Source organism: Melanerpes formicivorus, unplaced genomic scaffold (genome assembly GCF_026170545.1).
Source record: "Melanerpes formicivorus ecotype bairdi unplaced genomic scaffold, bMelFor1.0.p_v2 SCAF_13, whole genome shotgun sequence".
NCBI classification, from domain to species: domain Eukaryota; kingdom Metazoa; phylum Chordata; class Aves; order Piciformes; family Picidae; genus Melanerpes; species Melanerpes formicivorus.
This window is the reverse complement of record NW_027142365.1, coordinates 2829108-2844424: the sequence shown is the minus strand read 5'-3', so window position 1 is coordinate 2844424 and position 15317 is coordinate 2829108. Positions and strand designations below refer to the sequence as shown.

At 51.7% G+C, this 15317-nt stretch overlaps 1 protein-coding gene across 26 annotated transcripts in view; it reads right to left on the bottom strand.

The window, feature by feature from the left end:
* Nucleotides 1–15317, bottom strand: part of OBSCN (obscurin, cytoskeletal calmodulin and titin-interacting RhoGEF) — a 179934-nt gene that overhangs the window by 160914 nt on the left and 3703 nt on the right. For all 26 annotated transcript variants that reach the window (XM_068145854.1, XM_068145856.1, XM_068145855.1 and 23 more), the window contains exons 2-6: nt 12494–13613; nt 5005–5274; nt 3051–3311; nt 1969–2271; nt 486–752 (exon numbers count right to left, since the gene is read on the bottom strand). In XM_068145854.1, coding sequence (XP_068001955.1) covers nt 486–752; nt 1969–2271; nt 3051–3311; nt 5005–5274; nt 12494–13604 — 2212 coding nt within the window. In that variant the 5' untranslated portion in view covers nt 13605–13613. The remainder of the gene's footprint in view (nt 1–485; nt 753–1968; nt 2272–3050; nt 3312–5004; nt 5275–12493; nt 13614–15317) is intronic.

Below are 15317 nucleotides of genomic sequence, written 5' to 3'. Positions count from 1 at the left end.
CCTCAGGTTAGGAAAGATGTTGAGCTCCTGGAAGGTGTCCAGAGAAGGGCAACAAAGCTGGGGAGGGGTCTGGAGCACAGCCCTGTGAGGAGAGGCTGAGGGAGCTGGGGTTGCTTAGCCTGGAGAAGAGGAGGCTCAAGGGAGACCTTCTTGCTCTCTCCAACTCCCTGAAGGGAGGTTGTAGCCAGGAGGGGGTTGGTCTCTTCTCCCAGGCAACCAGCACCAGAACAAGAGGACACAGTCTCAAGCTGTGCCAGGGAAGGTTTAGGCTGGATGTTAGGAAGAAGTTCTTCCCAGCAAGAGAGATTGGCCATTGTGATGTGCTGCCCAGGGAGGTGGTGGAGTCCCCATCCCTGGAGGTGTTTAGGAAGAGCCTGGATGAGGCACTTGGTGCCATGGCTTAGTTGATTAAATGGTGTTGGGTTCTAATCATCAGGTCACTGCAGCTGCCCCTTGGCTGGAAGAAGGTCAATGATCCAAGTTACCTTTCACTCTCATCTTGGTGCTGGTGTCAATGTTATCTGCAACAAACTTCACTTCTGCTCCATCCTGGCTCTTGGTGATGTTCTTTATGATTAGGGTGTGAGTGGTTTGGGTTCTCCTAATGATGCAGGTCTCACTTTCCTGCAGGACTTTACCATTAAGGTACCAAGTGCCAGAACAGGTCTTTGTGAGGTCGATAGTAAACACAGCATCCCCACCAGGCACAGCTTCAATGGTTGTCAGGGGACACTTCACAGCCAGGACTGGTTCTGGGGAAGCAAAATGACATCTTCCTTTGAGACCAAAGAACACAAGGCTGCCACACTGGAAAAGAGCTCTTCCTAGGAACAAGGTTTTCTGAGGAAAACAGGACATGAGGATAAAAATCCTGCAGCCTTACACAAGAAGGAGGGACTTGATGATCTTACAGATCAAGGCCAAGGGATGAGATTCTGCCCCTCTGCTCCTCTCTGCTGAGACCCTACCTGCAGTGCTGGGCCAGCTCTGGAGTCCTCAGCACAGCAGAGGCAGGGACCTGTTGGAAAGGGGCTAGAGAGGACCACAGCAATGATAGGAGGTCTGGAAAGCCTCGGCTATGAGGACAGGCTAGCAGAGTGAGTTGGGGTTGATCAGCCTGGAGAAGAGAAGGCTCTACAGAGACCTTACTGTGACCTATGAGTCCTTAAATAGGGCTTACAGGGAAGATATCCTGTGATTCTATGATGATCCTATGATTTAGGCTGGGTGTTAGGAAGAAATTCTTCACAGACAGAGAGATTGGCCATTGGGATGTGCTGCCCAGGGAGGTGGTGGAGTCACCATCCCTGGAGGTGTTTAAAATAAGACTGTCTGAGGCACTTGGTGCCATGGTTTAGTTGATTAGATGGTGTTGGGTGATAGGTTGGATCTGAGGATCTCAACGGTCTTTTCCAACCTGGTAAATCTGTATTCTGTGTCCTATGTATCCTTGAGTCCTGTGTCCAGTTCTGGGCCCCTCAATTTAAGAAGGTTATTGAGACACTTGAAGGTGTCCAGAGAAGGGCAACAAGGCTGGGAAGGGGTCTGGAGCACAGCCCTGGGAGGAGAGGCTGAGGGAGCTGGGGTTGCTGAGCCTGGAGAAGAGGAGGCTCAGGGGAGACCTTCTTGCTGTCTACAACTACCTGAAGGGAGGTTGTAGCCAGGAGGTGGTTGGGCTCTTCTCCCAGGCAACCAGCACCAGAACAAGAGGACACAGTCTCAAGCTGTGCCAGGGGAGGTTTAGGCTGGAGGTGAGGAGAAAGTTCGTCCCAGAGAGAGTTGTTAGCCATTGGAATGTGCTGCCCAGGGAGGTGGTGGAGTCACCATCCCTGGAGGTGTTTAAAAAGGATTGGATGTGGCACTTGAAGCCATGGTTTAGTAGTCATGAGGTGTTGGGTGACAGGTTGGACTTGATGACCTCTGAGGTCTTTTCCTACTTTATTGATTCAGTGATGGGTTTGTGCTCACCAAGGTGGATGCTCCCTGGGAACTCCAAGTAGGGGCTCTGGCCGTAGGTGTTGACAGCAGACACTCTGAACTGGTAGTCAGCCTCCTCTGGCAGGTTGCTGACCGTGAGCTCAGGGGCAGGGACCGGAGCCTCGTGGCACCTCACCCAGGTGAAGCCAGCCAGCTTCTTGCGCTCCACCACGTAGCCCTCGACGGGAATGGGACGCTCTGTCTTCGGAGGGGACCAGGCTAGCGTCACTGAGGTTTCTGTTTTATTTTTCACCACAGGGTCAGCTGGGGCTTGGGTGGGAGGCTTTTTGGGAGCTGCACAGGGGAAAAGAAAGAACAGAGCAAGAGGTTTATGTTTGGTGTGTCAGTTGACAGTGTCCTCCCAGCCACACAGTTCTTGAACGCCTCCAGGGATGGGGACTCCACCACCTCCCTGGGCAACCTGTGCCAGTGTCACACCACCCTCATGGGGAACAACTTCTTCCTAACATCCAATCTGAATTTCCCCATTTCTAGCTTTTCTCCATTCCCCCCCAGTCCTATCACTCCCTGACACCCTCAAAAGTCCCTCCCCAGCTTTCTTGGAGCCCACTTCAGATACTGGAAGGCCACAATTAGGTCTCCTAGGAGCCTTCTCCTCTCCAGACTGAACAGCCCCCATTGCCTCAGTCCTCACAGGAGAGGTGCTCCAGCCCTCTGCTCATCCTTGTGGCCCTTCATGTCAGACATCAAAAACTTCTGCATTCTGTGGACAACCAACTTGCCATGATGGTGCTCAGAACAACAGCCCTGCCACTGGAGTATAGAATCATAGAATCAGTAAGGTTGGAAAAGACCTCAGAGATCATCAAGTCCAACCTGTCACCCAACACCTCCTGACTACTAAACCATGGCTCCAAATGCCACATCCAATCCCTTTTTGAACACCTCCAGAGATGGTGACTCCACCACCTCCCTGGGCAGCACATCCCAATGGCCAATAACTCCTCTCTGGGAAGAGCTTCCTCCTCCCCTCCAGCCTAAACTTCCCCTGGCGCAGTGCCTGCGTGCTGGGGGAGACACACCACCCAAGGCCCAAGAGAAGTGCAGCTTACTGGTGACAGTGAACTGGGTGGTAGTCTTGCTCTCGTCAGCCAGGAAGGCAATCTCGCCAGCGTCTTCCATCTCGCACTCTCGGATGGTCATGGTGTGCCGCTTGCCGCAGCGCGTGATGGAGATGCGGCCCCCGGCTCTCACCTCTGCCTTGTTCTTCAGCCAGTGCACCTCCTGGCACTCGCTGTCCAGCTCCACGCAGAAGATGGCTGTGTCCTTCACAAAGACTGCAGTCTTCCGGGGCAGCTTTTTAATGATGTTCCCTGGCAAGGAGAGACCAAGGGCGGTCAGCAAACAGAGCAGCAGAGGTTGAAGTCTCTGACAGCAAAGGCCCTCCCAACCTGCAACAGGAGTCGCCAACAGCTCTCACGGAATCACACAGAGGCTGGAAAAGACCTCTGAGCTCATGGAGTCCAGCCTATGATCTAACACCACCACAGCAGCTAAACCATGCCACCCAGTGCCACATCCAAGCTTTGCTCCGAGCCCTTTAGTGATGGTGACTCCACCACCCCCCTGGACAGTCCATCCCAGTGCCTACTCAGCTCTTCTGTGAGGAAGTGCTTCCTGTGTCAGAACAAGAGGACACAGTCTTAAGCTGTGCCAGGGGAGGTTTAGGCTGGATGTTAGGAAGAGGTTCTTCCCAGCAAGAGAGATTGGCCACTGGGATGTGCTGCCCAGGGAGGTGCTGGAGTCACCATTCCTGGAGGTGTTTAGGAAGAGACTGGATGGGGTGCTTGGTGCCATGGTTTAGTTGATTAGTGTTGTGTGATAGGTTGGACTTGATGATCTCAAAGGTCCCTTCCAACCTGGTTAATTCTATTCTATTCTAATATCCAACCTAACCCTCCCCTGGCACAGCTTCATCCCATGCCCTCTTGTCCTGTCACTGGTTACCTGGGAGAAGAGCCTGACCCCCACCTGACTACAACTTTCTTTTAGGTAGTTGGAGAGAGTAATAAGGTCCTCTCTACATCTCCTCTTCTCCAGGCTGAACACCCCCAGCTCCCTCAGCCTTTCCTCACAGGACTTTCCCTCCAGCCCCTGTCTCGTCTCCACCTAATCAAAACATTGTGGACACTGTGCAGACATCCCTAAGTGAATTCCTGGGCTCCAAGTGGCACAGAACAGACAATCCCAAGGACTCATTGTGCTCTTCAAAGATAGAAAAACAGTCTTGTCTGGCTTGCAGTCACTCCTGTTTCTAGCCTACCATGTGGGTCTGTTGTTAGGCAAACAGCAGCTAAGTGGCCTTGCCCAGAACAGATTTGACAGCAGTGCAGCTTCTGCTGCCCACAGCAGCTGGGAATTCACATCCAACCTTTGCTAAAGCAGGTCAGACTTGCAGCAGGGAGGTCTTTCCTCTGCCTTTGGGATTTTACCTCCATCAAAGTTACCAGTAAGCAGCTGGTTACTTCTCAGGGATACAGAGAATGGATCTGCTTTCCAATCTGAAACCACAGTGGTGCTGACTGCACTTGCACCACACATTGGACCACAAACCACAACTCCTAAATCAGCTTCCCAGGGAGGTCAACACCACTCTTGAGCAGAATTCAGCCTTGTGTTCACCAGACCACAGACAAGACAAGTGTAAGACAGTGGCAGGAGACACATGTCATGTTTGGGATCATGTTAAGGAAATTCTAGAGTGCTAGGTTACAGCTCAAGGACTTGGCCTTCTAGGAAGCCCCTTGAAGCATAGCTCCCTACCAGGTGACACAGCTTGTGCAGCAACCCAATCTGTCCCTGCTCTCTGATCCTGTGTCCCAGGTACACCCTGGCAGGAGAGCCAGGGGCCCATGGGCTGCCCACAGGTGGTTCTCCTCTCACACCGTGAGGGAGTCCGCTGCTCTTCACATGCCTGGGGTGAATGATATCCACAAGCTCAAGTCTGGAGTCTCACCTGTGAATCACACTCTTGGCAGGTGAGACTTGGCCAACCTTGTCTCTTACCTTGGACAGACAACTCTGCAATGGTCCTGCTGCCTTCCTTCATCTCACAGATGTAGACAGCATCATCGTCTGCAGTGACGTCCTGGACGGTGAGCCGGCGATAGGTGCCCTCCTCTTCGATGTTGTATTTCTTGCTCTGCCTGAGTTTGGTTTCCTCCTTGAACCAAGCTGTCTCCGTGCTAGGAACAGGCACTTCACACTGGAAGGTGGCAGATTCCTTCTCCCTCACTTCAAGATCCGTCAGCTTTTTCTTGAAGGGTATTGAGGGCTCTTAAGAGGAGAAACCCAGAAAGGAGAGAGCAGAGTTTAGGGAGGGCTGCAGGGGGAGGTGCAAGGAAATAAGTCACCAGAATAAAACTATTGAGGGCTCTTAAGAGGAGAAACCCAGAAAGGAGAAAGCAGAGTTTAGGGAGGGCTGCAGGGGGAGGTGCAAGGAAATAAGTCACTAGAATAAAACTAAACCAAGTAGCAGTTCTCATGAATGAGATTGGTTTGTCCTGAACTGTCATCCAAGCCCTACTACAGGAGGTGTTCTGCTGTCATCTGAAAGCAATCCTGGATCCCAGCAGAAGAATTTCAAGGTCTTACCTAAAGATGAGCAAGCCCCAACGGCAGTACCTGCCCCACAACACCACACAGAGAAGTTTGTTCTAATCCCAAGCAGCCTGAGCAAGCTGGTGAAGCATCACCTTAATCAGTTCTGCCCTTGTGAACATCTCTGTGGTGTACCTTCTCACTTAGTGAAGTCAACAAAATGAAGCCAACCAGGCTGACTCTCTAGATAGCAGCAGCCCCTTCCCATCCAAGTCATTACAGATGCTGCAGGTGGGTGAGGAGCAAACAAGCTGCTGACAGGGAGCAGGCACAGGGCAGAAATCCTAGGTGAGTGTGAGCAGCTGAGCTGGTCAGCTGGTACAGGCATGTTCTAGAAGTCTTTCAGCAGAAGCAAGCTCAGCAAGGGTATCTGAAAATGCCCAGAAAGGTGAATCACAGAATGCTCTTGGTTAGAAGAGACCTTTAAGCTCATCAGCTGCCAGCACTGCCAGGTCAGCACTAAGCCACATCCCTCAGCACAGCTACAGGAGGAGTGGTTGTGAACAGAGCTACAGGTGTGGGGGGAAGCACAGAGGTGATTAAAGGAGGAGTTTTCTATCCTCCTCCCCAGCTGTTGTCAATGACAATAAAAGAACTAAAGGAAGAGCCCAGGCAGCCCAACTGCTTCTGCTCTCCTCCAGGCACAGATCTGCAGTGCTCCAGCTTAGAGAGAAACAAGAGTGTAGCCCAACCTGCAACACAGCTGCATGGAAGTGTGGGAGGACATTTTACAGACAGAACAATGTTTAATTCCAGCCACAGCTGTGCTGTGAAATCATCCTTGTACCTCTCCACCCAGCTGGAGAAAGGGAAGCTGGACTGAAGAGGACAGCCAGTGGTCACAGCCACGGGACTGATGCCACACTCAGGTTTGGATTAGCCAGTGGTGATTCATCACCACTTATGCCTCATGAGACATCAGATCTTGACCTGAACCTTCATCTTCTAAGAACTCCTCAGCACCTCACAGCCTTTTTTTTTGTGCCTCCATTCTCCCTCTCCCTGACCATTCACCCTCCCAGGCTGGTCATTCCCTGCGCTCACTAGCAGTGGGGAATGGAAAGTCTTAGACTGAAAGCCAAACAGGATTAGGTTTGTCTTAGATATATAAACCCATGCCCACAGTGACACATCCCACTCAGTGCTCTAGAGGCTGGAGAAACACAAACTGAGGCCCTCAAACATCCCACACCCAAACTTTGAAGTCCAGGAACCTCTATTCTGTACAATTCATAGCTTAGCCTCTGAGACTATCACCTCCTTCCCCACCACTAGGACAGGAGGATGCTGTCTTTGATCTGGTTTGCTCTTCTATGAACTCAGGCCCTAGAAACTCAGGCCTTCAGTTCTGCAGGTCATTCATTCCAGCCCTGGCACAGCCATGGTTGCAGCTGTCACATAAACACCTCCAGCCATTTCTAGCTGAGCATAGCCTGGATAGAGATATCAGACTGTAAGGGGTTGACAGGGGGAGCAATGCTATCTACTGCTTTGGTTGTATCTCAGGATTCAAACCTGGCTGAGAACCCATAGAATACCTTCAGAAACAGGAAGGTCACTCTAGCTCACCACATCAACTTGGTGAGGACTTCATGCACCTCAACTCAAGGCCAGAACCTCTTGCCTTGAAGGGCTATGGCTACAGAGACCTGTTCTGCCCACACTCCAAATATCCATTGTGCTTTAACCAACAGGCAACTCAGATTCTGCCTGGGAATTGCCTAGAGACTCACAGAATTGCTTTAGCTGGAAAAGACCTCCAAGGTCACCAAGCCCAACTGTCCACCTAACACCACCATGGCTGTTAAACCACGTCTCAAAGTGCCATGGCCACATGTTCTTTGAACACCTCCAAGGATGCTTGACTCCACCACCTCCCTGGGCAGCCCACACCAACCTCTCCTCTGGAAGCAACTCATGTGGCCAGGAGGAGTGAAGCAGCTATAATTCTCATGCCAGGGAAACAAGCAAGAGGGCAAGAGCAAGAAAGCCTTCATCAGAAGGCTGCCAGCCTTCAGGAGCTGGATGCAGTCTTGCTGCGTGAGATAGGAAAGAGTCTTGAGAAGACACTAAGAGCACATCCCAAAGGCCAGAAGGAAACAGGAGAGGCACCTGAGAAGCACAGCAGTGTCCTCCCAGCCTTGGAGCAGCTGGCCAGCTCACTAACCCTTCTCTCTTTACAGTCACTAAGCAGTGTCATAGAATCACTCACAAAAATTTGCCTGTTGGGAAAAAAGGTGAGGCAGAAAGAGCAGAGCCCAAGCTTGAGGGAGCAGGGAGCAAGAGCAGCTCATGGAGTCAGGGGGAAGCTGCAGGAGCTCAGAGCAGACACCAAGTTGGCTGCTTGTCTTGAGAACATATTTCCCCAGAACATCACAGGCATTTTGTTTGCTCCACACCAACCAAAGCAGCAACAAGATGATGTTGTCTTTAAAAGCAGGCCCTGCTAACACATATTTTGCTAAGAATAGGTACAGCCTGCAAAGCAGCCAATGTTTTCTTAACCTTCTCAAGGCTTGACCTGCTCTTCTCACTCGCCCACATTTCCTCTTGCCTGGTCCTGGCCTTCTCCTGGCCTGTTCTTGTTTATTATTCCAGAGGCAAGTTTTCCCTCTGCCTAACAAATATGATCCAGTGAGACTAAGAACATGGAGAATCCTTCCAAAGGGAGCTAGCTAGAAATGCATGGACAAGCTGCCAGCACTTGCTGCCTTTGCTCTTCCTCCCAGTTTCTGTGCTTTCCCTGTTTCCTTTCTCCCTCCACATTTCTCCTGTCTCAGTTCAGGTCTCAAATGTGGCTGCCATAACAATGGTCATCTAAAATTCCTTCAGCTCAGAGGAATAAAGTGGCCTCAGCCCCAGGCTGTTTTTCCAGCCTCTCTCCTGTTTGGCCTGCAACCTTTAACCTTTTCATACAGTATCTGATTACTGTATTCAGGGACTGAGATGAACATTGCTTGGCCCAAGCCCAAGGATGGAGGCTTGTACACTGCTCTCACTAGCTTTACACATGGCCTCAGGACATCTCCAAAGCCTTTAGGAATGTTAGGTTGGTTATTTGTGTTCCCCCCAGCCCCTCTGCTCTTTGGTTTGGGGAGAAAAGGGAAAAAACAAACAAACAAAACCCCACAACCAAGAACCAAACCAACAGGACTATAGAATCCTTTGGGTTGGCAGAGAGCTTTAAGATCATCAGGTCCAACCACTAAACCCATTAGCTCACCAACTAAACCATGTCTCTCCCTGCCACATCTCCACAGCTGCCAACTCCCTCCAGGGATGGGGACTCCACCCCTGCCCTGGGCAGCCTGGGCCAGGGCTTCACAGCCCTTTGGGGGAAGAAATTGTTCCTAATGCCCAGTCTAAAGCTCCCTGGCAGACAGGTTTGCTCCTGGGGAGTGTTTCATAACTACTTTCACACCTCAGGTTTCAGTGTGTGGCTTGTCATTCCATCCCTGCTCTGGACACTAGAATTCCCTCTGCCTATCCAAGAGGATTTCCAAAGCAGAGGAATCAGCTCCTGGGTTTCCTTAATTATGAGGCTGACATTCTGCCCTGTAGCTACATCTGATCCATTGCATCTCATCAAGGAAGAGCTCAAAAATCTCTTTTTAGCTCAGTGATCTTTAAGGAATGAGTTCAGCAGAGGTCCTGTGTCTAGGCTCTAGGCTGACAGCACAAAGGAGGCTTTCTAGAGGAGGTTTGACCTATACCCAGTTCTATACCCTGAGAGAGAGCTAGAGCCACCTCACTGACAGGATGCTGGACCTGGCAGTCTTCATGATTCCTACTTTTAGCAGACACACAGATATTATCTGGGCTGCAGCAAAAGAAGTGAGGTCAAAGGAGATGATTCTGCCCTTCTACTCTGCTCTTGTGAGACCTCACCTGGAGGATTGCATCCAGTTCTGGAGCCCCCAACACAAGAAGGCCATGGAACTGTTGGAGAAGGTCCAGAGGAAGACCACAAAGATAATCAAAGGGCTGGAGCTCCTCCCTGAAGGGGACAGGCTGAGGGAGTTTGGGCTGTTCAGCCTGCAGAACTCTCTAGGGAGACCTTAGAGTAGCATTTCACTAGCTGAAGGGGGCCTACAGGGAAGCTGGAAAAGGACTACTGAAATGGGCATGGGCTGCTAAGTACAAGGAGCCCTGGGCTTGAACTGGAGCAGCTTAGATTTGGATTGGACATTAGGAAAAAGTTCTGGATTCTGAGGTTGTTGAGACACTGAAGCAGGTTGCCCAGAGAGGTTGTGGGGACCTCAGCCCTGGAATTGAGACTAGGCTGGATGAAGCCTTGAGTAAGCTGCTCTAGTGGGAGGTGTCTCTGCACATGGCAAGGGGCTTGGAACTGGATGATCTGAAAGGCTTCTTCCAGCTCAAGCCATGCTGTGAGTCTCACAGACTCTTGCACTGGAATTGTGGGTTCCATATTTAAACCTATGGAGCTTGTCTGCCCTGCTGCCCCAGCCAGAGGCTGTGGGTGCAGTGTCCCAGGCAGAAAGCCCCACACAGCAGTGCTGCTTACCAAGAGTGGCTCCTTGGACAGTGAGGCTTCTGCTGCATGACTGAGCAAAGAGAAGGCTGTGTGGCAAGACGACCTGGCTCCCTAAAGCCAGTGGCAGATGAGCTAATGGCATCACCCGTGACATAAACAAGAGAATTTAAAGCTCCCATCACTGCTATAACATTCTGGGCTCTCTTTGAAGGACTAAAAAGGACTTCTGGTGACACCAAGGAGGGTCATTATTCAGAGCCTAATTATAACCACCATAGAGAGATTTTCCATGGCAGCCTTGGCCTGGTCAGAAAGCCCAACATGCTGTGGCACAACAAAGAAACAAACCATCAACATTTCCACTCTGACTCACTGCTGTCTCTTGACAATGGACATTGATCAATAACTTTTCCCCAGGGTGCCTGCTGCTTCACATGCTTTCCCCATCAGCTTTGGAACAAGCATGGGCAGATGGGAGGGTGTTTGTCTTTGCAAGACAGGTGCTGGGCAAGTAACAGAGTTTGAGCCACCCTCAAAGTGAACAACCACCCAAGGGCCGGCCTTGGTCTTCAGCTCCCAGTCCCAACTCATGAGGTAATCAGAGCTTTATGGAAGAGGACAAATGCCCTTCCCAACACCACTCAGCACCTCCAAGGGATAGCAACGAGTGGGATGAGTGCCAGTGAGTTCCACAGATCAAGTGTCACTGATGGCTGTGGGGGGTTGAGTCACACAGGGAGTGTGAAAAGAGAGGTCCAGAAAAGGGAAAGCAGAAAACCAAAGCTCAGAGTCTTTACCCTGACTGTGAAACTCAGAGCTGTCCTACTCATTTGCCTTTCTTGTTTATTTTGCTGCCAAAACCACTGATTTTGACACTTCACTGGTAAAGGCTTCTCCATCTCAGAGCTAATTTGGAGGTGCTCCCTGGGTTGCAAACTGTCTGCTGTAACCTTGCCAAACTGGAGAGCAGCTTGGAAGTTTAGAGCTCCCTATGTGAAAATGCAGGGCACAATTTGGTCAGCATTCTGAGGAATGTGGTCTGACCTCCACCAGTGGGGAGGGACCCTCTGAAGGCAAGTTCTTCACCAGTGACTACAGCAAACAGCAGCATCCCAGACCTGGTAGAGCTCTGGGGGCATGCAGGGACCAGAGGCTAGCCAGCAACAGAAGCTGGGAGAAGGCTGCAAAGCCTGGCAAGAACAAGGCTGCTGGGGGGTGACTGTGAACAGGAAAACTGAGCTGGAGTGTAATTAGAGTTGGAGTAGGTCCCCAAGGGATGTGCTCAGCTTGCAAGGAGTTTCCTCTACTACTGCTTAGATGGCACATGTGTGCCAGTTTGACTAAACCCTCTGATGAGCATAAACCCAGATGTGATGAAAGTCTGGAGGATGAGATGGGCTTCAGCAGTCACTGGTCCAGAGAATGGTAATGGATCTCTTGGACTGCTATGAAACCAGGCTGGATGGAAGCTCTGGAGATCTGCTTCATTCCATCTGCCCCACAACTAGCCAGCTCTACTGTCTCTGACTGCTAATAAAACTGTTCCCAAGTCAAATCTTCCAGTGCTTAAACCCTTTTATAGATGGAGGTCTTCATCCACATCTAACCCACTCTCCTTTGCAGTAGTTTTGGATTTTGCTCATGCTGCCACCCCAATTCAGAAGGCTGTCTCCTTGCAAGCACCTCAGAGAATCATAGATTGGTTTGGGTTGGAAAGGACCTTAAAGATCATCCAGTTCCAACCCCTCTGCCGTGGGCAGAGACACCTCCCACTAGAACAGATTACTCAAGTCCTCATCCAGCCTGCCCTTCAACACCTCTAGGGGAAGAGACATCCACAGCCTCCCTGGGCAACCTGTGGCAGTGTCTCACCACCCTCACTGTCAAGAATTTCTTGTAAGCTCCACTCTAAACCTACCTCCTCAAGCTTAAAATCATTGGGTTTTAAGAGAAGAGGAGGGTAGTTTAGGCTGGAGAAGAGGAGGCTCAGGGGAGACCTTCCTGCTGTCTACAGCTTCCTAAAAGGAGGTTGTAGCCAGGTGGGGGTTGGTCTCTTCTCCCAGGCAACCAGCAACAGAACAAGAGGACACAGTCTCAAACTGTGCCAGGGGAAATTTAGGCTGGAGGTGAGGAGAAAGTTCTTCCCAGCAAGAGAGATTGGCCATTGGAATGTGCTGCCCGGGGAGGTGGTGGAGTCCCCATCCCTGGAGGTGTTCAAAGAAGGACTGGATGTGGCACGTGGAGCCATGGTTTAGTTGTCAGGAGGTGTTAGTTATTAGGTCATAGGTTGGACTTGATGATCTCTGAGGTCTTTTCCAAGCTGGTTGATTCTGTGCCGATTCCCTCTCACCCTGTCTCAACCAGCCCTTGCCCACGCCGGTGAGAACGGCCAGCACCCACCTTTGACGGTGACGAGCACGGAGCTGTAGGTCTGGCCTGCCAGGTTGGAGGCGGTGCAGGTGTAGAGGCCATTGTCCACCTGCTTGCAGAAGAGGATCTTCAGCACGAAGTTCTCCTGGTCGTCCTCGTAGATGACGTGGCGCCGCCCTTCCAGAATGACCTGGTTGTCCTTCTTCCACACGATCTCGGGCTTGGGCTCCCCAGTCACGTAGCAGCTGAGCTTGGCGTGCTTGCCCTCCGTCACGCTGCAGGTGCGAGTCAATGCCCCCAGGGTGGCGTTGCGCCCCCCTTTGGCCGCCCTCTCATAGTCCCGGGACAGGCCATAGCCCAAGCCGGACAGCCCCTCTGTCGTGGAGTAAGTGTGGTCGAGAGTCCCGTGGGAGATGTCCATCTTCCTGATCTCCTCCCGCCTCTTCTGCAAGTGGGACAGCAAGGAGGCCGTCTTGCCGCAGCTGGCGTCCAAGTGGGGGCCGCCGCCGCCCGGGTTGGAGGGGCCCTGCGTCTCCACCACCAGCGCGGCCGAAGCGCTGGCGGCGCCGATGAGGTTCTCCGCCCGGCAGGTGTAGGTGCCGCTGTCCCCCAGGCGGGCGCACTGGATGGTGAGCGCGTTGGACTCCCCGGCGGACTCGATCTGGAAGCGCCCGGCGTCGGCTCGGTGCCGCAGGTACCTCCCGTCCTTCTCCCAGTTCACCGAGAGGGGAGGGCTGCCCTGCACCTTGCAGCGGAACATGGCGTCTTCCCCCAGCGTCACTTTGATGGAGGAGGGCTTCTGGATGAAGTAGGGAGCCGACTCGGTCACCGTGGTCTCCTCTCCCACTTTGATGCTGACGGCGGCGAAAGCCTCCCCGATGGTGTTCTTGGCCCGGCAGATGTATTGGCCGCTGTCCTCCAGGCTCAGATCGTAGATCGTTAGCCTGTAGAGATCTCCATCCTCCGTGGTTTTAAACCTCCCCCCAGACTGCACTGGAAGTTTATCCTTTTCCCAGCTCACCACTGGGATGGGGTTCCCAACGATCTGGCAGCTCAAGGTGGCATCCTTCCCCACTGACACCATGAACGCCTTGGGCCGGGTCAGGAACCTGGGGACTCCGCTGAAGGAGCTGTAATCCATCTTGGGCTGCTAAAGGGTGAAAGGAAGAAGAGTAAATGTAAAGAGAGAGAGCAGGTCAGGTGGTGCAGGCAAAGCACTGGTGCTCTGCTGTGGTGTCAGGGTATCTGTCATCTAGAACAGTCTAGGCACAGCTTCATTGTCCTTATCAGGTTGGACTTGATGATCTTTGAGGTCTTTTCCAACCTTATTGATTCTATAGCCGTTGGAATGTGCTGCCCAGGGAGGTGGTGGAGTCACCATCCCTGGAGGCAGTCAAGAGGGGATTGGATGTGGCACTTGGTGCCATGGTTTAGTAGTCATGAGGTCTTGGGTGACAGGTTGGACTTGGTGATCTCTGAGGTCTTTTCCAACCTTATGGATTCTATGATTCTATGATCATTACCACAGGATGATGGAGGCTGGAAGGGACCTCTGGAGATCATCCAGTCCAAGCCCCCTGCCAAAGCAGGGGCACCCACAGCAGCTTGCCCAGGATCCCAGTGGCCAGGTGCATGATCAGTTCCCTACTCCTGTATCTAAGGCAGATCAAGCAGTTTAGATATGCTGCATGACTTCTGTAACTTGAAATGGGATAAAAAGCATCCCATGAGCTCAGGGGGATGAAGACATTTAGGAGAGGAGAGCCTTGTGGACCTACTGAATGGGCAAGATTTTATTTGTCTGTGAAATGTAACTTGTTCATCAATTTAACAAAGAATTGGAATAATCCTTACAGTTCTGGGCTCCCCAGTTCAAGAGGGACAGGGATCTGCTGGAGAGGATCCAGCAGAGGGCTATGAGGATGATGAGGGGACTGCAGCACTGCCTGGGGAGGAGAGGCTGAGGGACCTGGGGCTGTTCAGTCTGGAGAAGAGAAGACTGAGAGGGGATTGGATCAATGTTTATAAATCTCTGAGGGCTGGGGGTCAGGAGGGAGGGGACAGGCTCTGCTCACTTGCTCCCTGGGAGAGGACAAGGAGCAAGGGATGTAAGCTGCAGCACAGGAGGTTCCAGCTCAATAAAAGGGGGAACTTCTTTACTGTGAGGGTCCCAGAGCACTGGAACAGGCTGCCCAGAGAGGTTGTGGAGTCTCCTTCTCTGGAGACTTTCAAGGCCCATCTGGATGCATTCCTCTGTGACCTGAGCTAGACTGTATGGTCCTGCTCTGGCAGGGGGGTTGGACTCAATGGTCTCTTTGGGTCCCTTCCAACCCCTGACACCCTGTGATCAATTGATATTTTTAATAAGTACACTCAAACTTGGGAAAAGAAATAATGAAATAAATTATGAACTCTGCAAGTGCCAGGACAGCTCCCTTGGAAGTGGTAGGAGCAGCCACAAAGCATGAATAAACTTAGTCAATGCAGATGCCCTTTCCAATTAATCTCAGACATCCACCAGTGTCATATTCCTTCTTATAATCCTTCTGTGATTAATCATCTGCAGCAGATGATTCCCATCTGGGTATTTCTGAGCACAGCAAAGCCACTTGGCACTTGATGTGTGTCCTTATTTCCATTCAAATACTGTGGGGCTTGCTCTCTTCTACCTAGTAACAAGTGATAGGATGAGAGAAAATGGCCTCAGGTTGCAGCAGAGGAGGTTTAGGTTGAAGCAACTCCTTCATGGTTCTCAAAGGCTGGAACAAGCTCCCCAGGGCAGTGGTTGAATCCCCCAATCCCTGGAGGTGCTGAAAAAACACAGGGATGTGATGCCAAGGGCCATGGGGTAGCA